Source organism: Phocoena phocoena, chromosome 4, assembly GCF_963924675.1.
Source record: "Phocoena phocoena chromosome 4, mPhoPho1.1, whole genome shotgun sequence".
Classification (NCBI taxonomy): Eukaryota; Metazoa; Chordata; class Mammalia; order Artiodactyla; family Phocoenidae; genus Phocoena; species Phocoena phocoena.
The window spans coordinates 24011637-24039415 of NC_089222.1; the positions used below are offsets into that span (position 1 = coordinate 24011637).

The 27779-nt window shown below is 35.8% G+C and overlaps 1 protein-coding gene across 1 annotated transcript in view; it reads left to right on the top strand.

The window, feature by feature from the left end:
• RASA2 (RAS p21 protein activator 2) overlaps window positions 1-27779 on the top strand; it is a 115154-nt gene that overhangs the window by 32234 nt on the left and 55141 nt on the right. The window contains exons 4-5 of the mRNA XM_065876095.1: window positions 5613-5707; window positions 15350-15426. Of these exons, the coding sequence (XP_065732167.1) occupies window positions 5613-5707; window positions 15350-15426 (172 nt within the window). The remainder of the gene's footprint in view (window positions 1-5612; window positions 5708-15349; window positions 15427-27779) is intronic.

A 27779-nucleotide genomic window follows, 5' to 3' on the forward strand; every position in this document is an offset into this window, starting at 1 on the left:
AGAGAGAGAAGAGATGAATATCTCAGAAGGCAAGGAGATCTTTTAATGGCAAGACTAGAGAGAGGTAGAGTAGGATAAAGATTGGATAGAGGCTGTTGGTGATTATTAATGACCCTTGAGAGAGTGTGTATCTTTGATTGACTAAACATTTTAAGAAAATGTTTTGTAATTTTCATTACCTATTTACAAGTAGTCATTATATAGTATTTCTTGGAAAGGCCTTTAGTTGAGGTTTATAATTATGATTTCCAAAAGTTGCCCTTGTTTTGTTTTTTTATTTGTTTTTAAAGTAAACATCAGTCCTTTGAGAAGTGGTATCAGAAGGCCATAACTTGGTGTGGGAACTGTTAAAAAAAAAAGTTTATTCTTATTAAGAAATAAAATTTCTATATTTAGTAGAAATTGTTTTTCCTTTTACAGATAGGAATTATTATTATTAAAGTAAACACAGTTCGTACATAGCCTTTAATTTAAAGTTGGAAAATAATCTTGATATTTTCACTTATAAATTTTTACATTTTTTTTAACTTTAACGTATTTTTCTTTTGTCATTAACTCATAAAGTTACACGACACTGTTTTTTTAAATTTTGAGCTACTGGAAATTGAGTTCCCTCAATTATTTTATAACTGAGTTGCCCAGTTGTAGGCTAAACAGTGCCATAGCATTTTCTGGGAATGAAATTTGAGCTAGGGTTGAGAGAGCCACCTTTTAAACTTAAGAAGATCTAAGAATGTGTACTTGTTGAATAGCTTTAAAAGCCTGTTTTATTTTTGTTGTTTTTTTTTTTAAATGAAAGCTGCTTTATTTATTTATTTTTGGCTGTGTTGGGTCTTCGTTTCTGTGCAAGGGCTTTCTCTAGTTGCGGCGAGCCGGGGCCACTCTTCATCGCGGTGCGCGGGCCTCTCACTATTGCGGCCTCTCTTGTTGCGGAGCACAGGCTCCAAACGCGCAGGCTCAGCAGTTGTGGCTCACGGGCCTAGTTGCTCTGCGGCATGTGGGATCCTCCCAGACCAGGGCTCGAACCTGTGTCCCCTGCATTGGCAGGCAGATTCTCAACCACTGCGCCACCAGGGAAGCCCAGCCTGTTTGTTTTTTATTTTTAATTGTATAATAGTATATGGATATTTTCCTTTTTGTAAAAAAAATTTTAATTATAGTATTACAGACAATTAATTTTGGCCACTGACTCCCCTCCCAGTCCCCTTCCTGGAAGTAATAACTGTTATTAATATGGGGCATAGTTTTTCATATTAGGAATCCTTATATGCCAGGAACAGTTAGTATGAAAACTTGATTATAGATTAATTGAAAACTTGAAACATAGGAACCAAGCTGCAAGAAGGTAGAAAATTGTAAAATTACGGCTTTAAAAGTCTTTTACTGTGTGATTTATTGTCCTAAGTTACAGTGTCTTCTTCCCTTAAAAAAGGAGAAAAAGAGAAGAGAAAAACTTCATGTAAGAATAAAATTCCATTTCCAGTGAGGATCCTAATAATATTAAAACATATATATTTAACCTTCTAATGTGTATTTTCTAGTTATTTTAGTTTTCAGAGGGATCTAGGCTTAAGCAGTTAAACCATGGTTATCTTAGTAGACTGGTTAACTTGTTTTTCTTTCCCCATGGTTTAGAATGTTATAAGAGAATTTCAGTAGGATATTAGAGACCTGAATTCCTTTCATGACTCTATCACTAACTGCCTTTGTGACCTTAAATAAGTCACTCTACCTTCTTAGGCCTTGTTCATCTATGAAATAAGGTTGGGTTTAAGATAGCGAAGGTATTTCTTAAACCCTTTGAATTGTAATTTCTCCTGGCATTTAGCTCTTAAGTCAAACCTACTGTTTAAAAATTGCTTATGACTACACTTTTGTGTCTGCTTGCGTAGGGACTGTATCAGTTATCTATTGCTACATAACAAATCACACCCCAGTACTCAGTGGCTTAATTTAGCAATCATATATTTGCTCATGATTCTGCAGGTTGTCAATTTGGGCCAAGCTCATCTGGGTGGTTCTTCTGGTGGTCTCACCTGGGGTCACTAATGTGCAGTTACCTGAAAAATTGACTGGGCTGAATGATCTGACCCATATGTCTGATGGCTGGTGCTGTCCATTATCTGGGCCTTCCACTCCACACGGTATTGAGGTTGCAAGAGGGTAAGCCCTACTGCAGGTGCTTATTAAGACTACTTGCATTACATTTGCTGATGTCCCATTGGCAAAAGTAAGTGGCATGGCCAAACCCAGAGTCAGTGCTGGAGGGGACCATACAGTGGCACAGAACAAGGAAGTATGATTTACCGGAAGCCATTAATATACCAGTCTACCACAGAGACCAAAAGGTATCAATCTAAACCCTGTACACGAAGGCATCTAAGTGTTGCCATCGATTGAGTTGCTGTTACTGATACTGCCAGAATTTGTTCAGTCCTCTGGTTCTTTTTCATCTTGTATAGGCAGTCACACTTATCGCTACTTTTATCTGCCCTTTCAGCCATTTCTACTAGTAGCCAAGTTGGAACAAGGCCATCAAGATTTTGCCAGTTGGTGATCTGTATCAGGATGAAATTTCTAAGAATATGTTGTGCTTAAAAATGGGGGCCTAGTATAACATGATATTTACAGATGGTAAGAAAATGCTTCTTAGAAGTGGTAATGGAAAGCTAAGAATACTTTTTTTACTTAGAGACCAACAGAAATGGTTTCTGTGTCCACAGTTCCTTCATTTCTTTTTGTGTTTCTTCTCCTTGTCTGATTTTAAGGAACTAATATAGCATCTGGTATATATGTGTGTATATATGTGGTCTAAGCTCTTTCTGTCTATGGGTTTGTCAGTACAGTGGGGAAATGAAATGGTACCTTTAAATAATGTGTTGGGTATTTGGTTCCTGGGGTGGTTGGTTGATTATTTATATATTTGTTTATTTTCAATGTTGGTGATCTCACAGCTAGTGAAATAATGAGTTAACTTTGTTTAAAATAGTAAACATTAAACTAAAACACTTTGGAGACTGTTGGAGGCATGGAATAGGTTTCATTAGAGCTGAAAGTTGTTTCAAATACAGAGGAGGTAAATGAGATGTAGAATTTAAATAAATTGCCCAAGATCACACAGCTTAATAAGTAACAGAATTAGTGTCTGTAGTGTCTGTAGTGTAGACACCACAGAGTTAGTGTCTGTGTTGGAAGGAACATGAACAGGCAGGCATACCTTGGTTTTGAAAGCTGGCTTTAGCACTTATTAGTGGGCAGGTTTTTGATATCATTCAGCTTTCCTCATCTGTAATATATGCTCTTCCCCCAAGATTGTTATGAAGATTAAACAAAATGTGTAAGAATATTTACTACCTGGTAGCTGTTCAGTAAATGCTGGCTTTTCTTTCAGTTCAGTGCTCTTTCCACTGTATCAGACTGCCTACCTTTAATATTTAAAAGCTGTCATCTAACCTGTTAAACTAAGGATAACTCACAACGAATAAGAATGATGAACAATGTTTTTGGTCTTATTTGTATTTCAGACACTTGTTCCTCCCCTCCCTGTTCCTCTCTTCCTTCTCCAAATGCCTTTCCCCTTTACCTTCCCACCTTTCTCATTCATTCTTTTATTCATTTTCCCTCCCTCCCTCCCCTCCTAACCCTTCTCTACCCTGTTTGATTCCCTAGGGCTGATGACATATATTTCTTTTTCATATGTTGTATTGCCTATTGAAGTGCTGAACAGGTTGCAGGTATCCTAATACCTGATGACTTCAAATATTTTTCTTTATTTTTCTCTGTTGTTCTTTGTCAGTTTCTCTGACTTCTTGAGATCCTGTGTTCTTCCCTGCTTCTTCAGGCTGACTAAATGTTTACATTTTAGAAACTGACATCTTAAAAGGAACTTGATAAGAATAAGAGCTGGCAATAAAATTGCAGGTTTTTCTCAGCTTACAAACAGCTTATTTATACGGCTAGTCAGAAAAGAGTTTCCCCCTCGGAAGACAAGAACCATTCAATTCTTTTGTGACAGTGAGTACCATGGATACATGAGACATGAAATAGGAGGAAGAGGGTCCTTGCCTTAGGATTTTTTTTTTTTAACCTGTGAACTAAGAGAGGATTCTCTCTTGGGAAGGCACTTGTGACAAAGAAGATGTGTTTCCAGTGATCTGAGTTGTGAGTTATAAATAGAACAGGTAGATTCCTACTCTAGTTTTTAGAAGCATTATTGGTTAAATAGACTTTGGTTAAGGAAGTCTGGAAATCAACTCACCATTTAAAATACAAAGCCATTGTGATTATTTGTTGAATCAGTAAATGAATCAAACCAGAAAACTTCTGAATAAATTTTTTTAAAAACCCTTTTTTTTTGTTGGGTGCTTGCTTTAGTGATGTTTGTATGCATTATACATACACATGTATGTACATCTACATACACATTCATAAATTATGTATAAAACTAAAAATCCTGGAAATTGTAGAATAAGGGTCTTATGATATTAAATTTTTAAATAATAGCTTTATTGATGTGTTATGTACATGCCATAAAACCTACCCTTTTAAAGTGTGCAATGCAATGGTTTTAAGTATATTCACAGAGTTGTGCAACCATTACCACTGTCTAATTCTAGAATAAAATTTTAAAGACAGTTTTTCTGTGTTTGTTTTCCTGTTACGCCTTTTCTTTCCACTTGATACACAAAAATTGATATATCTTGACAGAAATTTTTTTTACTGTTTTCTCAAAGTTTTCAAATGTTGAACTAAAAGATCAAGGTGGTCATAAGTGAAAAGGGTATGAAGTATAATTAGGGTACTTAAAATGGAAATTCTTGTTTGATAAAATAAAGTGAACTATTTTTTACTTTAGCATATATCCTTTGTTGAAGCTTTTGTGTTGAATATTGGAACAAATTGTCGGTCATATGCAAAACTATGTCTACTTCTTAAAACTTGAATTGAGGAAGGAAATGCTTTGTACCAACATGGCAAATACTTCATTATAATAAGAACATTTCTGTTTCTTCCTCTCATACTACTTTGTTCATTGTACTGTATCTGTCTCTGAGATGTAGAAACTCTTTAGGGAACTGCTTTGATTTTTTTGTGTGTGTGTATGCATTGAAGCAGCATAAGCAGTGTTTACAGTGTTTTGATAAAGCAAATTTTTAATAAAATTGTTTTAATCCCATAATTTCAAGTCAGTTTTCAAAATTATTAGTGACCATATGATACTGTTTTTCTGTTCTCTTAATTGGAGCTTATAAACTCTCATTAAATGCAGATATGTCTGCTCAGCCAGAACATGTGGTTTATTCATAGTGTTAAGGAGTTGAGAGGATTAGTTTGCACTATCATTGTACGTTGAAAACGCAGTTGCATATAAATACAACTGAGTTTTGGTCTAAACCCCTAATTCACAATGGCCCAGAGAAGGGTCTGCCAATGGGTAGAGGGAAATGAGGCACATTTTCATTTTTTAGGATATAGAAAAACGCTTTATAAAAATGGATTTTTTGATATCAACAGATACAAATTATCTTTAAATGTTTTCTACAAAGTATTATATGTAACTGCTAATGATTATATATAATATGTTTCCTCATTGTTTTACTTATTTCTTACAGGAAAAGTAGCCATCAAAAAAGAAGACTTGTGTAACCACAGTGGCAGAGAAACTTGGTTTTCACTACAGCCTATTGATTCCAATTCAGAGGTTCAGGTAAATATTAAGGATTAAGTGATGGAAGAGATTGTCACACACAGAAAATAAGTGTAAAACGAACTAATTATACTAGTTCATTTAGAGAGAGCTTATCATACCTTATTTTAAATTCTGGCACCAAATATTATAGACCTCTGAGTAACATATAACTGGAAGGAAATGCCTCGCCACATGAAATCAAGAATGATGTACGTGTATGTGCACGTGTATGTGTTTGGGGGGGGTTATGTTAGGAGGACATTTTTTTTCCTTCCATAGTTCTTTTATTTGGGTCACAGTAGCAAATTACTTACTTTTTTAGATGGGGAAACAGTTTTAATGGAAAAGATATATTTTATTAATTCTGAGGAGAATCCTTAGAAGTCTGTGATTTATTTCATCTGTTCTGACCAGGATGCTCTCTTTACTCTCTAATACACTAGACTTGGGAAAATGTTATTCATTCAAACCATGCCTGAGCCCACCATGCAGAGCTTTCATTCCCATACCTACCCTTCCTTTTGTTCATCTTTCTTTTTATTTGAAAGGGTATCATTACTTATTTTAAAGCTCTTCTTTCCTCTTGCCAAAGTAAGAGATCTTAAAGATTCTGTGTATGAATAAAGATGTATGTTTAGCCATGTAGCTTAACTTTTGTGTTTGTTTCTCAAAAGTCTGAGTTACTCTTAGAAATTATTTCTATCTAAAGGGAATCCTTTTTCTGTAACCCTATTTATTTATAAAATATGATAAGGATTGTGAAACCATTTCCCAAGGGCATAACTGCAAGCAGAATTCTTCTTCTCTAAAAGAAGTTATAATTTTCCACTATGACTCAAACAGAAGTTTTAGGTAAGAAAAAAGTACTGCACACACCCCCACAGGTATTTGCAAATAAAGTGCCTGTGTCTGTTTCCTCATAACCTCTCAAGCATTCTGTTTGATTAAATTCTCAAAAAATTAAGTATTTGTTTGCTAAGACCCCTTCTTAAGTATAAAATATAATTGAAACTTCTCCTGTTTTTCCACCCTACCCCATTTTAATGTTCTTTTCTTTCCATTTGACAATAACTTTTATTCTTATCCCAGTTATACTGTATGGTAAATGATCCAGGTGAGAGGCAATGTGATGAAGTGGAAAGGGTTTTAAAGTAGAAGTCTAAAAATTGAGGTCCTAATTTTCATATGTGGTTATTTTACTGACCTTGAATTTTATTTCTATAAAATGGGAATGAAAGTTGCCATGTTGACTCATACGATTGTGAGAATTAAATGAAATACCTTTAAGAGTATTTTGAAAGCTGTTAATAGTTATACAAATGTAAAATGTCTGTTTACCACCAGTCAGTCAGGTGTCCATTTCCCTAATACGCCTTTACCAAAAGGCAGACATGAAAGTTTTGAAGTGCTAGTTTTTCTTTTTAATAGTTTTAACAAAAAAGAAAGATAAGAAAAGGCTTTGAGAATTTGGTCTAAAATGAAGTTTGAGGATTATTTTAAGATGTAGTTTATTAAAGTCCATTCTTTTTCTTGTGGCCAGTGTTACTTGCTAAAGGATTTAAGGGACCCAGCTCTCCAAAGTTAGAAATTTCTATAGAATACTCTTTATATAATTATTGGAGATGGTATTAGAGATACCATCAAATAAAAAGCCTGGGTAACAGGCTTTTTATTTGATTGTATGTATAAAACTCATGGCTGAAACACAAAAATCTGCAAACAGCATTTAACCGTTAGATATCATGACATTTTTTATTTGCTACGAATTATTTTCATAACCATGAGTTTTTAACCTTTACAGTTCTTTTGTCTTAAATGATAGTTGATTTGTAAGATCTACTCACTATTTAAAATAAATTTTAGAAGGAAGAGTACTTTAGGGGATGGGAGGGGGTGCATGACACTTATCACATTAATCTGGTACATTGGGAATATTGTTTTGCTCCAAAGCTGATCTAGGAATATTAAATCAACCTCGTGAGTCTAAAAAAGTTAGAAAAGCAGCCTGATTCATACAGATCCTATTTTGTTAATGAATTTGTTCACTTGCATAAGTTTTATAAAATTTCATAAAAATATCATGGAAATAAGAGCAGTTGATGGAGCCATAGGAGAAAGCTGTGAGACAGATTGAGTTCAGCAGGAATTTAATAATCACTATTAGTAATTAGAACAGCATATATCTAGCACAGTACTAAGGATTTAATATATTTTATCTGACTTAATCTTCAGATTAGCATTATGAGGTGTAGGTAGCATTACCTCTATTTTGTAGATGTGGAAAATGGATTCATAGAGGTTAAATGACATCTGCAAAGTCACAAAACTATTAAGTGATGGAACCATCATTCCCATAAAGAGCATGTCTGATTCTAAAACTCCTAACCACGGTGCTTTACTGCCTTTCACTATTCTGTACTGTTGGTCCTAAAAAGGCTTCAACATAGATTATTAAGAGAATCACTTAGGAAAATCTGGGTATAAGGCACAGAAGCTTACCCAAATTAGCTCACAGAAAAAGGGAGGGACATTAGAAAGTTCCTGGGAAGCTCCTTGGAGTATAATTACAAGAATTTCAGTATGGCCAGCGAGAGCTAGAAAGTTGTCAGGCATTTACGTAGGAGCTGCATGCTAAGTGGAGATCAGGTTTCTTACTATAATAGACTAGATACAGTTCTCCTAGAATTATTTTTGAAAAGACTTTAATTTCTCATAAAGTAAACTAAAATAATGGGTGGTTTGTTTGTTTTTGGTTGACCACCACATAAAATAGCTGTATCTTTAAAGTGTAGACTTCTCAACACAGCAGTAGGCACATAGGATTGAGACCCACTGATTGCTTTCTCCCTACTCCTGTGCTCATTGTGCTTCTTGAGTATAAGTGCTCACTGTTTAAATAGTCTTTTTCTTCTTTCCCTTTTATTTTGTAAAGTGAGTAGTTAATGTTTTCTCTCTATTTTTCGCTCTAATTTTTTTTTCTTTTGGCTGTGTTGGGTTCTCGTTGCTGGGCGCAGACTCTTCTCTGGTTGTGGGAGCAGGGGCCACTCCTCGCTGCGATGTGCAGGCCTCTCATTGCGGGGGCCTCTCGTTGCAGAGCACAGGTTCTAGGCACGTGGGCTTCAGTAGTTGTGGCACACGGACTCAGTAGTTGTGGCCCAGGGGCCCAGCTGCTCCGAGGCATGTGGGATCTTCCCAGACCAGGGCCCGAACCCGTGTCCCCTGCATTGACAGGCAGACTCCCAGCCACTGTGCCACCAGGGAAGCCCCTGCTCTAATTTTAATAACTATTCACTTTGCAAAATGAAGGGGAAAGAAAAAAAACGTTGTTTAATGATGAGATTCCATGGTATTCTTTTCGTATGTCTGATGAGACCAACATGTCTCTCCCTTCTGCTTCTCTCTATAAATCCACTCTAATTTCTTGTTGACAGCTAAAAAATGCCACATCCATCTTTGAGCCTACTTGAGCATACGGCCCCCTCACCCTCTTAAGGTCTGACTCAGTTCTCTGCCACAATTTAGAGAGAAAATTTGGCAGACTTGGGTCAGATGCCCACTGCAGTCTAATTTGATATGATTGGGGATTAAAGTTTTGGGGCGTTGTCCCCTAAGAAAGGGATTTAGGTAGAGGAAATGATTGGTATCTCTACTTCAGAGGAGATGTTTGATTTCCTAGCTCTAATTGGCATTTGTACCCAAAAGAGTTGCTACATTATTGTTGTCTGAGGATCTTCAACTGTGACATGAGAACTTCAGTATATAGGATTCCCTTCAGTTCTAAAGTTCTAGGGAAGTAACGTGTAGAAACATAATTTAGCCCTCAGATGAAAGGATTCCATAGTAGTAAGATGGATTTTATACCAAAACAGTTCAAAAATTGCTAAGAACACTAACCTCTTACCTTGAATTGTTTCCCAGATGCTTTATTATTGCTGTTAATGTTAATTGTTTTCAGTTTTCTTTTCAAACATTCAAGACAATAATATTTCATGAGTGTGTTTTGCTACACTTTTTTTTCCTTTTCTTTTTGTTTTGTTTTGCAGCGTTCACCTGTGGCTTGAACTATTCTTTTCTCAACCCACTCTAATCTGCCTTCAAACCCCACAGTGGGTTGGAGGGAGAGTGTAGACAGCTCTCAGTAATGTTACGCATGACACTGTGTTAAGTCTAGTGGACATTTTTTAGTCCTCCTCTTACATGGTCTTTCAGCAACTTTTGATACTGTTGACTGCTCCCTCTTTTTCAAAGCATTTTCTTCCTTAAGTTTGTGGTCCTGGTTATCATCCTATTTCACTTGGTGTTCTTTCTCTGTGTTCTTTGCCACATAAACGAAGTTAATATGAGTTGTATCGGTGCCCCTTCCTATAAATCTTCTTTTGCTTAGGTCATCTGCAGCCATGCTTTTAGCTATTTGGTCCTGGAGCTCACAATAACTAAGTATTTTTCCTTTCTTTATTTTTTAGGTACTATGATAAAAAGTATGCCTTTATATAAGACTGATTAAACCAAATCTGTCATATGGAGAAGTTGGTGCTCTCATTAATTAAGGGTGTTTGTCTCACACAACTTGTACAAGCAGTGAATCCAGATGCAATATCAATCACATCCTTTTGATGTAATTACTTAGTTAATAAGTCTTTTTACCAACAGGCTTATCTTGAATTTCTGGATCCTGCCATAAGTTATTGATTGTTTTATAGGTTGTGTTTTTTTGGTGTGTGTGGGGTGGTAATATGGCCTCTGCCCTTGTTTAAAACAAGCAAGCATTTTAAAAAAATCCAAAGATTATAGCTAATAATGCATAAATCAAGGGGTTTTTTTACATGCTCAATTAAGACATAATGAGTATAAAGGTATCTTAAAAACTTCATTTATAAATTTATAAACATAAAATAATAAAGGAATGAGCCATTCTAGATCATAATAAATACTTCTTTAAAGAGAAAATAAATCCATCCATAAACAGAAGGTATTAAGTAAAACCTTTATTTTTTCATCAGATAGGCAGTCGTGTCCAAAATGATTTCTAGAATTAATTACTATATATAAAAGCATCCATCAGAAATCTAGAAGTTTCCTTCATATGAAGAAAAATTTTCATCAGTTGAAATATACTTGAGTTCTGTGGAATGGTTGTTAAAATTTAATTTAATCGTCGTTTAAATTAATTTATTAATGTTGATAAAACAAAAAAATGTTTAGACTCAGGAAGTTTTTTTTTTTTTTTTTTTTTTTTTTTTTTTGCCGTATGCGGGCCTCTCACTGTCATGGCCTCTCCCATTGTGGAGCACAGGCTCCGGACGCGCAGGCTCAGCGGCCATGGCTCATGGGCCCAGCCGCTCCGTGGCATGTGGGATCTTCCCGGACTGGGACACGAACCCGTGTCCCCTGCATCGGCAGGCAGACTCTCAACCACTGTGCCACCAGGGAAGCCCTAGACTCAGGAAGTTTTTAAGTGCATGCATTGTGTTTTGCCCAAATAACTATATTCATTTGAATTTCCCAAATTGTATGCAGAAATTCACATAATATCTTCTAAATGGTACCAAGACTATACATTACTATAAAATTAAAATAATCACAGATTTTTCTATATGAAATTTTTGTAGCAGTAACTGAAATAAAGTTAGAATATACACCTTCAGACAGTAATAAGTTCCTAAATATGCTGCCTAATACAAATTAATGTGATATAATTGCTTATATCAACCTAATATAATTAGTGGTATGAAATATATATAGAATAATACCCTTTAAGCATTTGATTTATTTTTAAATTTTGTCACTATTTTGTCACTGAACCTCCCCTAGGAGGTTGGATAATAAGAAAGCTGTTGTGGACCAATCACATTGCATGTTTATCAGCAAATATAGTTCCTTGTCAGCATCTTACAGTTACCTCTTTGTAAGCAATGTCCCTGTTTTTTTTAGTTACCTTAGGACGTTCTCTTTATATTTTGTCTTCATCAGTTTTAATATGCTGCACCTATGTGTGATTTTCTTTGTATCCTACTTGGGTGTTCCTAGGGGCTCTTGATTACTGTGCCTTCATGTCTTTCTTCAGTTTAGGAAAATTCCAGGCAATTATCTCTTCAGCTTTTTTTTCCCCCTGTTCGTTCTTTCTCCTCTCTTCTGGGACTTCAGTTACATGAATAATAGACCATTTTACTATGTCTCGTACGTCTCCTATACTCTCTCCCTCTCTGACTAACCTGTCTCCTATTTCACCAATCCTCTTTTCATCTGTGGCTAATCTGTTAAATACATGTTCATTTTGGTTATTTTATTGTTTAATTCTAAATGTTTCATTTGACATATTTTATACTTTACAGGTATTTGCTGAGTTTTTCATTTTGTTTTCTATTTCAAAAAAAGAAAAATCTGTCCGTTAACTCCAACATCTGTGTCTCCTGTGAATCTGCTCTTTGTCAGTTTTTGACTTTTTGGTTTTTGTGTTTGCGGGGGGTGGGTTGGTGTGTGGTCTTAGGGCATGCTTTGTAATTTTTGATGGAATGCTGGACATTGAAATATGAGCTATTTTAGAGATAACTTGAAACTCTGGATGATATTTTTTTCTTCCTCCAGGAAAGATTTACTTTAGCCTTTGGCATGTGATTAGGCTGGAAACCGATCACTTTAATCCAGTTAGGGATTTGGCTGATTCCAGGCTAGGTTTTACTCTTTGTAAAGGCTGATCTATGTTGTTCACCCTTTGTACTCAAGCATAGGCCTTCAAAGGTTCCAACAGAAAGCCTGGGTGTTTATGAGAGCCACTCTATCTTGGTGGGCCCTGGGCTCCCATTTTTATCATGCCCAGTGTGAGATTGTGGAAAGTTTTGAGTAAGCTTTCCAGCCTCTCAAGCCACTGCTGAAGTTAGGGAGTCCTTTTCAATAAGCTTCTTTGGATGCTGTACCGGCAACTTCTGTTTATATCTCATTGGCCAGAACTGTATCTTATGGCTATCCTTAGCCACTATCCCTGGCTTCAAGGGAAACTAGGAAATGTTTTGCTGAACTCTCCTCCCTACCCCACAAATAAACTAGTTTTGCTACAATCTAAATCTATAAGATGGTGACAAATGCAAGTAAAACTGAACTGTCATGTGAACATAGTAAGGAATACTAAATTTTTCTTAAATGTTTTCAAATTTGGGTTTCTAACACTAAAAAGTAGCTTCAAATAATTTTTAAAATTTCTTGTTCATTTTACTTTATTAGAAAGCAAAACACAATGGTAGTAGAAACTTACAAAATCTAGATGAACAAAAAGAAAACAATTTGAAATCCTACCAACCAAAGATAAGTTCTATCAATGTTTTGGTAGATAGCGTTGTAGTAATTTTATATAGTAATATATATAGTATGTTTTATTTTTATAAATTAATATTGTATTATACACCCTCTTGTGACTTGTTCCTTCTACTAAATATCATGTATATATTTCCATGTTAAAGTATATAATGAGGTAGTGTTTTATAGTTTAGAAATTATAATTTCCTTAATTTAACTCGTAATGCTTTTTAATTTTAGTGTTCCACCCTTATAGTATGTGTCTTGTGTCTGCTTGTTCTCTCCCCACTCTTTTCTTGACCAGGTTAATAGGTAATTACGTTATTGTTGACTAATGCCAAAGGAATGTTCTGTTTAACAGCCAGCGGGAGTAATGAACATATTAGGTAGGCTCTGACTCTGATAATGATTCCTGGGAGAACCCCATTAAATATCTTCTGATTTCTAGTCTTGAGTTGATACAGTGCTGTGATTTTTAGTTGTGAATGAAATTATTATACTTTTTTCCTACTCTATATTAAGTTTGTATTGTTTTAAAAATAGATTAGATCCTAGACATTTCCTGAGAAACAGTTGGGAGTGCCTTGTTAGTATACAGTTTCTACCAAAAAATACATACATGTTAAAATGGTACAACTGCTTTGAGATGTAAATGTTGGTGCAGTTGGCTAGGCTCACTCATTTGTCAAGTGACACAGATGCTGGTGTGACAGCAAATATGATTCAAAATTCTGGTTGAGTAATACTATAAATTACTACCTATCATGAACCTTCTTGAGGTCACTCTTGAATAGTAGGGGTTGTGATTATTAAATGCTGGACTAATGAAAGACCTATTTTATAAATTATGTATGGTTTTATAAATATTTGTGTCTAGATTTTTAGTGGAAGGTTGGCTAGATATAGTTCCAATTCCACCTAACTGCTAATTTTATGACAGCTATTGCCTTTGTTTTTTAGAGCTTAGCTTTCTCATGCAGACTTTTGTGTTGAGATCCATCAGTGTTTATTGCTCATCTGTCTAACGCTGAGATTTGTAGTTAGTGGACCTCAGACTCACTCTTGTATAAAATATGCCGATTAAAAAGAGGCTGATTGGGCTTCCTTGGTGGCACAGTGGTTGAGAGTCCGCCTGCTGATGCAGGGGACACGGGTTCATGCCCCGGTCCGGGAAGATTCCACATACCGTGGAGCGGCTGGGCCCGTGAGCCATGGCCGCTGAGCCTGCGCGTCCAGAGCCTGTGCTCCGCGACGGGAGAGGCCACAACAGTGAGAGGCCCACGTACCGCAAAAAAAAAAAAAAAAAAAAAAAATAGGCTGATTCAGGTTAGATTTCTGTGTATGTCTGAAAGGGGTTGTTCCAAAGAGGAACAGTGACTAGATAATAAACTTTCCTATCTCTGATGAAATAACTTATATCAGTAGTCCCTGGATATCACACCCCTGAAATCTCCAGTTGGCAATGTGGCAGTTTGTCTTGTCAGCTGGGTGGAGGTAATCCAACACTGATTCTTAATCAGTTCAGAATTACTCATAGCCAGTTTAGAATTGCTCATCACCAGTGGCAGGGTAGAAATACCAAGCTCTAGATTATATTGTTCCTAACCCTTGGTTTCTTGAGAAGTTGATAGTTTGCTTTAAACTTATACTACTGAATTTTTTAAAAATCCATTTATTAATGGCTGTTTAAGAAAGTAGTCCTTTATTTTCATTTTCAGTGTCCCATTTTTTCATCAGTGCTCTTGGCTGTATATTGTTATCTTTTATTTATTGTCTGCCCAACTAGATTGTGAGTTCTTATAAGCAGTGACTTCGTTTTATACTTCTTTGGATTCCTACCCACTCCCACAGTGCCTCCTAAAATGTAGTAGATGTTCCATAAATCTTAATTATTTGAGAAAAGTAAGTGTTGGCAAATTGAATCTTACTAGCTTTAACTTAGTTTTAGAATTGTATGATTTCTCTGTCTTTTAATGATACTGTCTCTATACTTATTATCTTCTCTGGAAAAAGCATTCTACATCTTGTAATTTGCTAAATTCAAAATTTCCTAAAACGTAAGTTTTGTCTTTCTTTTTGATTCATGATAATTGAGATAAATATTTGTTGAACTGGGCATAAAATTCTTAAATTTAATACCACGTGTGCTATAAGCATTTGACTGCTTATTTTTCAGATTTTGATCTACATTGTTGGTTATTAGTCATTTAACAAGTACTTAATGGAGACAAAGCCATGTGCTAAGGATCACTAGTATTTAGTTAGTGAATAACTAAATATTATGGCTACCATTTGAAAAAGTACATACCTTTCATTAATATTTTATCTGTAAAATAGACTTCTCAGTTTGTAATTTTTTTTTCATTATAGGGTAAAGTTCACCTTGAATTAAAACTGAATGAACTGATAACGGAAAATGGAACTGTGTGCCAGCAGCTTGTTGTACAGTAAGCATATTTCTTTTACCAAAGTCAGCTAGATGTAATTCTCCATTTTGTATTCTTTGAATTTTAAGCCAACTCCTTATTTTAAATACTTTAGAAACTTTTTTCAGAAATGAACTCTGCTATGCCATTCCTTTATTAATTTGTTTTCCACTTTATTTTCTCACATCTAGTCTACTCAGATTACATATGATGAGTCATTAATTCATTCAACCAGTATTTGTTTAATGTGTGTTACATGATAGATATAGGATCACAGATAAACGTGTCTAACCACCTAGCAGCAATGAGTTGGAAAAGCTTCCCAGTAGAGGGCCTCTAGAAACTCTAGATATAACACAGCAGAGCATTAGGGACCTTGGGGCTAAACTAAATGTGTACCTTGAGATTACCAGTATTGATTCTCACGTACTTTGAATTCCTTTTTTCCTCTTTTCTCTCAACTTATTTTTATCACCCCGATTCTAATCTTCTAACTGTTCTGGAAATCTGTTTCAGCCCAATCCTCCACCTTTTCCCTCTCACCCAAACCCTTCCTCTGTGTTGTCAACAAACAATGGGATATCCCTGACTTCTGAATGTTTTCTCTCTGTCTTAACTGATACGTGGATATCCCCTGAAGTTCTGTTTCCTCTACTGCCTTCTCAATCTGAGGCTATGTATTCCACCATACCCATATACCTTAGAGCCAGGGAGTAGGGTCAATATTACTCTCCTACTGCTGCTCCAGACTATGATTTATTCTCCTAATTATGAACACCCCAGATCCTTTGAGGTATTCTCTCTCTATATAACTATACATATTGATATTTATGTGCTTATATATACATAAAATACTATATATAATATTACTCAGTTAATTTTTTCTGAACTCTTTTAAAGAAGGTTGCACATATTATAATCCTTAATATATCCGTGTGTATTTCCTAAGAAAGGGGATATTCTCTTAAATATAATATTAAAATGTACTTTAGTACAGTTATCAAATTCAGGAAATTTAACATTGTTACAATAAAAGTATAATCTGTAGTTTTTATATTTCAGTACTTTAATCTACAGTTACAATATTTCACTTTCGTCAACTGTTCCAATAATGTCCTTTAAGACACATTTTTTCTCTCCAAGAAGGGATACAGTTCAAGATTATGTATTACATTCAGTTGTCATGTCTCTAATCTCCTTAACCTGTACTTTTAGCTGTTCTTTGTCTTTCATGGAGGTGAGATTTTTTTTTTTGAATTTGCAATATGTTTTTATTTTATTTTATTTTTTTAACATCTTTATTGGGGTATAATTGCTTTACAATGGTGTGTTAGTTTCTGCTTTATAACAAAGTGAATCAGTTATACATATACATATGTTCCCATATCTCTTCCCTCTTGCGTCTCCCTCCCTCCCACCCTCCCTATCCCACCCATCCAGGCTGTCACAAAGCACCGAGCCAATATCGCTGTGCCATGTGGCTGCTTCCCACTAGCTATCTACCTTACATTTGTTAGTGTGTATATGTCCATGACTCTCTCTCGCCCTGTGACAGGGAGGTGAGATTTTTGAAGAATACAGGCCAGTTGTTTTTTCACATGTTCCTCAGTTTGGATTTACCTACTAAAAACAGGATTTGTTTACAGTTTTTCCCCCTAGACTGAGAGCATATAGTGAAAGTATTTGGATTACTCTCTGCCCTGCTCAGTTCAGTTATGTTGTACATTTGAAATACAGTTAATTGGATTGATTTGGTTTGCATTTAGTTTAATGTTGTTTTCCCCCATCCTTGTTGGTTTACTTTTATTTTACTGAATATGTAGAATATCAGGATGACTTCAGAAGTCAAAACTATACCAAAAGGCATTACTCAGAGATGTGTTCAGTCCCCTCTCTTTATATCCAGCTCTAGGCAACCATGATCTGATTTCTCTCCTTATAGTTTTTGTCTTTTCCAAAATGTCATATGAACCGATCTATATAATCTCGTGTCTTTTACTTAGCATGCTTTTGAGATTCATCCACGTTATGTATCAGGAGTTCATCCTTTTTTAGGTATTATTTTTTTCTTTCTTGCCATAACGTGGTAGGTACTGTTGTCCTCGTTTTACAGATGACAAAACGATGCACAGATTCGTTAAATAAGCCCAGGTTCGTACAGGGAGAGTAGAGCCTGGATTTGAACTCTGGCAGTTTCATTTTTTTTTTTTTTTAATTTTGAGATAATCATACATTTGCAAGAAATTGCAAAGTGCAGAGAGGTCCTGTGTACTCTTCACTTAGTTTCCTTCAGTGGTTACATCTTACATACTATAAATACAGTATAAAAACCAGAAAATTGACATTGTATAGTGACAGGGTATCATTTTATCACATGTGTAGATTTGTGTAACCACCACCACAATCAAGATACAAAACTATTTTATCACTGTAAATATTTCCCTCATGCTACCCCTTTATAGTCACACCCACTCCTTCCCCACCCCCATCCCTAATCTTTTGCAACCTCTAATCGGTCTCCGTATCTAAAATTTTGTCATTTCAAAAATCTTATGTAAATGGACTCTTAATAGTTTGTGACTTTCTGAGATTGGCTTCTTTCCACTCAGATCCAGCCAGTTGTGCACAAGTTTCTTAAAGATTGAATATAGTTGCGTCACTTTTTAAAATCTATTTTGCCAATTTCTGTCTTTTATTTAGTGAATTTATACATTTACTTATAATTATGGATATGTTAGGCTTAAATCCGCCATTTTATTTTTTGTTTTCTGTCCCCTCTATTTTCTTTTTCCTGTGAGTTACTTGAACATTGTTTAGAATTACATTTTGATTTATCTGTAGTGTTTTTTTAATCTATAGTGTATCTCTTTGTATAGTGTTTTTAGTGGTTGCTTTAGGTATTACATTGTACATGTGTAACTTATAGTCTACTGGTGTTGACATTTTAGCGGTTAGAATAAAATGTAGAAACCTTACCTTTTAATCCTCCACCATTTGTAATATAATTGTATTAAGTATTTCCTGTGCAACAGTGAAAACCACATCAAAGTGTTACAATTTTTCTTTCAGTTATTAACACAATTTACAAGAGAATTCTAGGTCTATTGTATTTACTCATATTTTTGCTCTTTCCATATTCTTTCCTTCCTGTCATTTCAGGATCCCTTCTTTTATCACTGTCTTTATGTTTAGAGAATTTCCTCTTACCATTTTTTTTAGGATAGGCCTACTGGTGACACATTCTTTTAGTTTTTCTTCATCTGAAAATGTCTTGATTTTTTTCTTGATTCCTGAAGGATATTTTCACTGGATATAGAATTCTTGGTTGATCTTTTTTTTTTCAGCACATGAAAAATGTACCACTTCCTCTGGCCTCCATGATTTTTTTCTTTTTTTTTTTTGGCGGTACGCGGGCCTCTCACTGTTGGGGCCTCTCCCATTGCGGAGCACAGGCCCTGGACGCGCAGGCTTAGCGGCCATGGCTCACGGGCCCAGCCGCTCCGCGGCATGTGGGATCTTCCCAGACCGGGGCACGAACCCGTGTCCCCTGCATCGGCAGGCGGACTCTCAACCACTGTGCCACCAGGGAAGCCCAAGCCTCCATGATTTTTGATGAGAAAACCACTATCATTCAAAGTGTTTTTCCTATGCAGGTTTTCCTATGTTTCTCTCTGGATGCTTTCAGGATTTTTTCCTTTGTCTTTAGTTTTCTAAGTTTTAGTTTGACTACAGATTTGTTTGGGTTTATCGTGTTTGATTTTGGCTCAGCTTGAATCTATATGCTTATGTCTTTTGCCATATTGGGAAACTTTTAGCCATTATTTCTTGTTAAATTTATCAGCCCTGCCAGCTTTCTCTCCTTTCCTTTTGAGACTCCAGTGGCATGAATGTTAGATCTGTTATTGTCCCACACATCCCTGAGGCTCTGCCCTTTTTTTTCTGGTCTATTTTCCCTCCGTTGTTCATATTGGGTTATTTCTGTTGTTCTGTCTTTAAAAGCTCACTGGTTTTTTCCTCTGTCCTCTCTATTCTGTTAAACTCAACTATTGAATTATTTTTATGTTGGTTATTGTATTTTTAAGTCCTAAAATTTCCATTTGGTTCTTCTTTATATTTTTATTTCCTTGGTGAGACTTACTGTTTTTTTGCTGAAACTTTCTATTTTTTCATTTATTTCAAACATGTTCATAATTGCTCATTGAATCATTTTTATGGTGGCTGCTTTCACCTTTTTGTCAGATAAGTCCAACGTCCATGTTATCGCAGCCTTGTCATCTGCCAGTTGTCTTTTCTCATTTAAGTTGGAGATTGTCTGGTTTTTCATATGTTGAATGGTTTTCAGTTCTATCCTGGACATTTTGGGTATTATGTAATGAGACTCCAGGTCTTGTTTAAATCTTCTCTTTTAGCCAGGCTCCTCTGACCCTCTGCTGGTGGGGGAAGAGGAGTCCCAGTTTCATTACTGTCATGCAGAGGTAGAAGTCCAGGTTCCTGACTCAACCACTCCTGATAACCCTGGGGGAAGAATGAGAAGTGTTCCTTGTTACTGCTGAACGAAAGTCATGGTTCACGCTCCCCTTAATTCCTTCCTGTTACCACTTTGGGGGGATAGGGAGGAGTACTTTACTGCTGCTCCACGTGGCCTCCACTGACACCCTGGTCGGGAGGAATTAGTTACCCTTAGAAAGCGGTGAAAGTCTTACCTTCCCACTCAGCATTCTCTGACACCACCCTGGCGTGGAGGGAGAGGAGTGCCTCGTTGGTGCTGGCTGGTGATGGAAATCCAGGCTCCTCATGTGGTCTCTACTGACTCCATGGGAAGAAGGGGCTCATTACAACCTGTCAGAGGTAGAAGTCTAGGCTCTCCCCTCAACTTCTGGCCTTTGTTGATGGGGGTGAGGGTGGATCCACAGTGTTTCTCAGTGGTGTTTGATTGGAGTAGATGGTTATTGCCTAAAAATGGTTTCTATCTTGCTAAACTGCCCAGTTCCTGGTCCTTTGGCTAGAGAAAGCTGGCTTTTCTTAGGGCATTTTGTTGTCTGCTCCCATTGTTGGGTGTTTCTGGGTTGGTAGCTTCTCTAGCACTCAGTCTGGGATATATAAAGTGTAAGAAAGCCCAGGGAATTCACTGATGGGTTCCAATTTCCTTGGGTCCCCAGATCTCTAATTGGCTTGCCTTCTTCTCTTCACCTTTCAGTTTCTTATGTTTGTTTAACATCTAGGGTTTTTAGCAATGCTTAATGGGAAGAAGGAGGTATGCATGTACTCCATCTTGTCCTAGAACTGGAAACCAGTCCATTTCTGTTTACTTACAAATAGTGTTCCTTTGTATGGAATTTGTTTACCTATTCACCAGTTGATGGATATTTGAATTGTTTCCCATTTGAAGCTATTATAAAGAAAACTGCTGTAAATGTTCACAAACAGGTCTGTATGTGGGCATATGCTGATCTGCATTCTTTTCTTGCTTCTCTTTTTCACTTAAGCCTCCACTGTCCATATTCACTGTCCATACAGCAACAGAACTCCAGTAGTAGTTTTGTGGAACTTATTGCTGATTTCTCAACTTTAGAGGTATTTGAAGTTTGTGGTATTTTTGTTTTTTCAGTAATGCTCAAGGCGTGGTTTTATGTATTGTTTTCTTTGTGCTCCTTGCTGAACTACAGTTTTGGGGAGCAGTGTGTGGAAAGGTTCATATCCCAGCAGTTGCTGTTATTCTCCAGACCTGGAAGCTCCCCACTGTAGCATTTCCTGAACTTCAGTAAGACCTCCATCCGCTAATCTCTACCACATTCTTACCTGCTCCTATTTTTACTTTCTTCTAGGTCTTTTCCTATGATCTGTCGCCATAGTCATTTTCTTACAGTTTCCCTGAACTCCCCTGAGCTTCTCTTCCTTTTATATTTATATCCCTTTTATATGAATGAACTCAACTTCTTCTGTGTTCAGTCTGCACCTGAATATTGCTGAAGAAAATCACACAGAAAGACTAATTTTACTTTAAATTCATGATCACAAACCTCACTTGGATACTTACAATTATCACGGAGTTTTACTCTGCTTCTCTAATACACCTATGAGATTCTCCATCACTACAGACTGCAAATTGGTCACATCTTCCTGAATCCAAATCTGCAAACCTGTATTGGCCTCCATCTTTTTGTCCTTATGTTTTAGTCGATGAGGTGCTCCTTTTCTTGTTGGGAGTGAATTCTTCCATCTGAACTCTGGATTCTTTCTCTTTCCCCTACAAAGGACTTTACTCCTTCAGTTATCCCTTCTTCTGTTTCATCAGCTTTACTTGCTCTTTCGGATTGTTCTCACCAGCATGTAAACATGTTCTAGGATCTTCCATTCTAAAAGACATGCCTTCCCAGACCTCATCTCCAGCCCCCTCTCCCAGCTACCATCCCCATTTCTCTGTTCTCCTTTAAATGCAGACTTCTCAAAGTAAGATTGTCTAATAGATATGGGTGTGTGTGTGTGTGTGTGTGTGTGTGTGTATACACTAGCTCTGAGTGTTCACTGAGAAGGCCTGCAAACAGTGTCATCCCAGTAGCAATGAGCATACTTAGCACCCATATCTTGATTTCTAAATACCATTCTCTAGTCAGCACTAGGCACTAGATCTTTTTGTGATGATGAAAATGTTTATGTCTTAACTGTCCAATATGGTGGCCACTAGCTTTGTGTGGCTTATTGAAAACTTGAAATATGACTAGTGCAACTAAAGAGCTAAATTTTAAATTTTGTCTAATTTTAATTAATTATAATTTAAATAGCTAAATGTGGCCAATGGCTACAGTATTAGAACTGCTCCAATAAAAAGAATGTGGAGGAGTTTTGTTTTGTTTTGTCTTTTTAGCAGTGACTAGTTTCTGGGTTTCGGCAGAGAAAAATACAAGATGAGCCCACAGCATCTGTGGAATCAGAAAGCAAGGAATTGCTCAAAAAATAATGAGGGCATGTGGAAAGGATGTTGAAATCAACTTGAAAGAGCTCCAGATAACCACATCTGGGACAATTTGATCATCAGAATAAATAATGATAATAATGGATTAAAACCTGTAGAATAAAATAAATATCCATGAGCCAATGCTGATGTAACAAGTAAATACATAGGAGAGAAAGGACTGCTTTTCCTTATTGATGAATATAGGACAAGTGATGGAAATAGAAACATCACTATTAGCAAACACTACAATAATAATTAGTGCAGGGACGAATCATCTAGAGATGCTAAGTAAGTGAGCATAAGTGTAATGACAAACAGCATATATGCATAGCCTCAAAGAATAACCCTATAAGATGTCTGATAAGTACCATCTTAACTGAGTGATCAAAGTTAATGTCACTGATAATGAGACATTCAGTACCTCCTGTTAATTTGCATTGAGAAGGATATCAAGACACATAACCTCAATGTAATCATGAACAGACATCAGACAAGTTCAATTTAAGGAATATTCTACAAAATAACTGGCCAGTACTGGCAAGATCATGGGACAAAGCAGGAAAAGTAAGGAACTGTTTTAGGATGGAGGGGACTAAGGAGACATGACAGCTAAATACAACTTGTTATTTATTATTAACTAACATCGTATCAATGTTAGTTTCCTGCTTCTATAATTCTACTCTGATTACACAAAATGTTAACATTGGGTGATGGGTAGACAGGAACTCTGCATATTATTTAACAACTTTTTGGAAGTCAGAAATTATTTCAAAATAAAAAGTTTTTTAAAAATTGTGTACACCTTATGCATTCAACCCAGATCTTTTTTCTAACTCCAGACTTACATGTCAGCCTACCTTCGATGTCTCACAGCATTGCAAATTTAACACATTTAAAGCTGCAGTATTGATTCTTGTATCTATCCAGCTCCTCCCCATAGCTCAAGCCAGAAATATGGGAGTCACTTAAAATCTTTTCTCCTCTCTCTTCTCCAAGATTGGATCTATTTCTTAGTGATTCTATAAAAATTTTTCTTGAATTTTCTAATTTTTCATAATACTTACTGACCTCTCCTTATTTCAAACCACCAATCATTTCTTACCTTGACTATTTCAATAATCTTTTAGCTGGTCTTCCAGTCTGCAATCCATTCTCTTTATAAGCAGCCCAGAGCAGTCTTCTGAAACATAAACTAGATCATGGCAGTCCCCTGCTTAAGCACTTAGTGATTTTTGCAGTGCTTTTAGAATAAAATCCAATCTCCTTACTGTGGCCCATAAGAACCAGTGACCCGGCCTGCCTCTTTGATTTCATTTTGTGGCGTGCTTCCTCTTCATATGCTTGCTGGCCTTCTCTCACTTCTTCAAATGTGACATTACTCTTCCAGCTCAGAGATGTACATTTGCCTTTCCTTTTGCCTGGAATGCCGTTATGCCCATTCTTCTTCTAACTGGTTCATTCTTGTCCTTTAAGTTTCAACTTAAATATCACTTACTCTAAAATAGGGTACCCTGTTCTTTTTCTTCCATAGCACTTGCCAGTATTTCTAATTATTATTATTTTTGATTTATTGATTGTTATCTCTTTCTTTAGGTAGACTCTGTGCTCCAGGAGTGCAGGGGCCATGTTTGTCTTATTCACCTCATGGCCCCAGCATCTGGCACTTAATAGGCACTAAATAAATTTTCAAACAATTAAATGACGAAAGGTAACACTGTCTTCTTAAAGGATGAAGAGAAGGTAGCTTGCCTAGAAAAAGTGAGTGTTTTTTTTCCCCCCCAGAAGGAAAGAATAGTATAGGCAAAAATATGGAGGCAAGAAACAGCATGGTGTTGTGTGTGTGTGTATAATTAAAAGCAGTTTGATGTTGCGTAATATATGAACCTTGAGTCAAAGATTGGTCAGAAATTGGTAAATAGGCTGGAGCTAGATCTTAAGAGCCACTTATGTACCATCTGACCTTATAAAACTTACATGAGCTTATGGAACTATTGGAAGATTGTAGACAATAGAGTATGGACAGATTTGCATTTTAGAAAGATCAGATTTGTGACAGCAGTAAGTATAGAAAGGTGAATTTGAAGGGTGTTAGGGTGATCCAAGTCAGAGGTGATGGCTTCTGTGCCAGAGCAACAGTTGCAGATGTGAGAAAAGAGGCCAGATGAAGTAATATTTAAAGAGTAGAATCACTGAAACTTACTGATTGATTAGATATAGAAAGTGAGGAGGAAGGAGAATTTAAGTGTCGCTGTAGATTTCTAGATTGTGTTGCTTGGTGGTGGTGGTATACACAATGAAGAGAAAATACGGGAAGAGAAGCTGCTTTAATAAGAGATGGTAATGAGTTGACTTTTAGCTGCTCTTGAACATCTAGGTAGGGATTTCCATCAGGCATTTAGATATAAAAATCTTTAACTCTGTGGTGAGATCTCATATAGAAATGTATGGTAGATGGTAGTTGTGGCCATAAGAATAGATGTGATAGAAGTAGGCTTAAGGGAGGTTATGTAGCATAAAGAGAGCAGTTGACTGAGAGCAAATCCAGCAGTAGACGTAGAAAAACGTGAGGAAAACATGAAGGAGACAGATAGGTGACATGAGGGAAGTTAGGAGAGTGAGGGTCAAGGAAACCAAGAGAGAAGAGCGTTTCAAGGAGAGAGTGATCAGCGCAGCTAAGAAGTCCAGTGAGAGGAGCCCTGAAAAATATGGATAGCATTTGACACTCAGGGGACCTTAATGAGGAGACTGTCCATAGAATGACAAATGCAGAAAAAACTGGGTTTCAGTAGGGTGAGGAGTGAGTGGGGAGGTCAAGAAATTTGGAGAGAAAAACAGAAAAATTAGATAGGTACAGAGTGACTTGAAGTCCAGGCAATGTTCTTTATATTAGAGAAACAGGCTGAGGGAAAGAACCTGAGGAGAGAAACTTGAGACAAATTGAATATATGGTTGTTGCTACTATATGGAAATTTAAAAGATTGTTTTGTATCCTGTAACCTTCTTACATTCACTTATTAGTCCTACTAGCTTTTTAAAAATAGATTCCATTGAATTTGTACATAGACAATTGTGTCCTCTATGAATAGAGTTTTACTTCTTCCTTTTCAGTCTGGATACCTTTTATTTCTGCTTCTTACCTTATTGTACTGGCCAGAACCTCCAGTACGATGTTGAATAGAAGTTGTGAGAGCAGACATCCTTGTCTTATTCCTTATCTTAGGGGGAAAACCTTCAGTTTTTTACCAGTAAGTACAATGTTAGCCATCCTTCATCAGGTTGAGAAAGTTCCCTTTTGTTCCTAGTTTGCTGAGAATTTTTATCAGGGATGGATATTCAAACGATCTTAGGCTTTTTTTGTTTTCATCTGTTAATGTGGTGAATCTTGTTGATTGACTTTTGAATGTTAAGCCAGCGTCCACTTGGTCATGTTGTGTTAATATTGTCATGTATTGCTGGCTTTGATTTGCTGAAATTTTGTTAAGGATTTTTGCATCTCTGTTCATGAAGGATATTGGTCTGTACTTTTCTTTTCTTGTAATGTCTTTGTCTGGTTTTGGAACAGGATATTAATGGTCTCTTTGAATGAATTAGGAAGTATTTTCTCCTCTTCGATTTTCTGAGTTTCTATAGAATTGATGTAATTTATTTTTTATATGATTAATATTTGAATTCACAAGTGAAGCCATCTGGGCCTGGAATGTTTTTGTTTTGTTTTTTGTTGGAAAGGTTTTTAACCAGGAATTCCCTTTCTTTAATAGATACATAATTATTCAAAAAAAAATTTTTTTTAAGTAATTTTGGTAGTTTGTATCTTTCAGGGAATTTGACCATTCAATCTGAGTTGTACAATTCTTTGTATAAAGTTGTTCAGTTATTCCTTTTTATCCCTTTAATATGTGTAGACTTCATGGTGATATCCTAATGTTGGTAATTTGTGTCTTCACTCTTTTTTTCCTTATCAGTGTAGCTAGAAGTTTATCAATTTCAATGACCTTCTTAAAGAAATGGCTTTTGATTTTATTGTTTTTATATATTTTCTGTTTTCTCTTTTATTGATTTTCACTTTTATTATTTCTATTTATTTTGGGTTTAACTTGCTCTTCTTTTTAAAGTTTCTTTTGATTGAAGCTGAGGTCAGTGATTGGAAATCTTTCTTTCCTTAGTGCTATCCATTTTCATCTAAGTACTACTTTAGCTGGATCCCACAAATTTTGATATACTGAGTTTTCATTTTCATTCATTTAAAAATACTTTATAATTTTTCTTTTATTTTTTGACCCATGGGATTATTTAGAGGTAAGTTAATTTTGTTTCCAAATATTTGAGGATTTTCCAGATACCTTTTTGTTGCTGATTTCTCATTTAATTCCACTGTTGTCAACATATTTTGTATGATCTGAATACTTTAAAGTTTACCAAAACTTATTTTTTGTCCCCAAAATATAGTTTATATTGGTACATGTTTTGTGTGCATTTGAAGAGTGTTTTCTACTTTTGGTAGATACACTGTTTTTTATAAATGTTAATTATGTTAGGTTGGTTGACAGTATTGTTTAAACTTTCATTCTTAATTGCTTTATTGGGTGTTGAAATCACCACCTATTTGTGGATTTGTCAGTTTCTCCCTGCAGTTCTATCAGTTTTTGCTTCATTTGTTTTACAGCTATAATAGGAACTTAACATTTAGGACTTTTATGTCTGCTTGATAAATTGAACTCATTATTATAAAATAACACTCTTTATTCTAATATTGGTAATATTCTTTGTTGCAAAATCTGCTTTGATATTAATATAGCCACTCTGGCTGCCTGGCTGGCTGGTTTACTTGCCTTCTTCCTTTTTTTCATGTTTCTTAATTTAATATTACAAGATTTTTAATCTAACTTTGATTTTATACTGGTATCTCTTTCCTCTAACATTGAAAATCTTAATCCCTAACTTTACATAAATACTTAACAACAAAATTATTTATTTACATTATCTTCGAAGATATAGACAATAGATTCAAAATAATAATACCAGTATTACCACTGATAATTAGGTTACTGAATGAAGTTTTAGAGGTCTTACTGCTGTTTGTTCTAAGAATATAGAATTATCACTAAGGATATAGAATCAAATACTGTGCTCTAGTCCTTTGAACTAATTCCCTTTTTTTTTTTAGTCGTTTCTCAGGTTTGTTTTTGTTTACTTTTTAAGGGTTATTTCTTAAGTTTAATCTCACTTTTGAAATGTAAAAGTTGTCTATGTTGCCAAACTCAAAACTATATAAAGGTATCTTCGAACAAGTCCATTCCCAGTCCTCTACCCTACTAATTCCTATATTTAAAAGTTTTGGCCTTTCTTTCCAGTATTTTTACAAGTATAAGCAAATAAATATATGCACATGTATAAATAAAATTTAGAATATATTCATGTT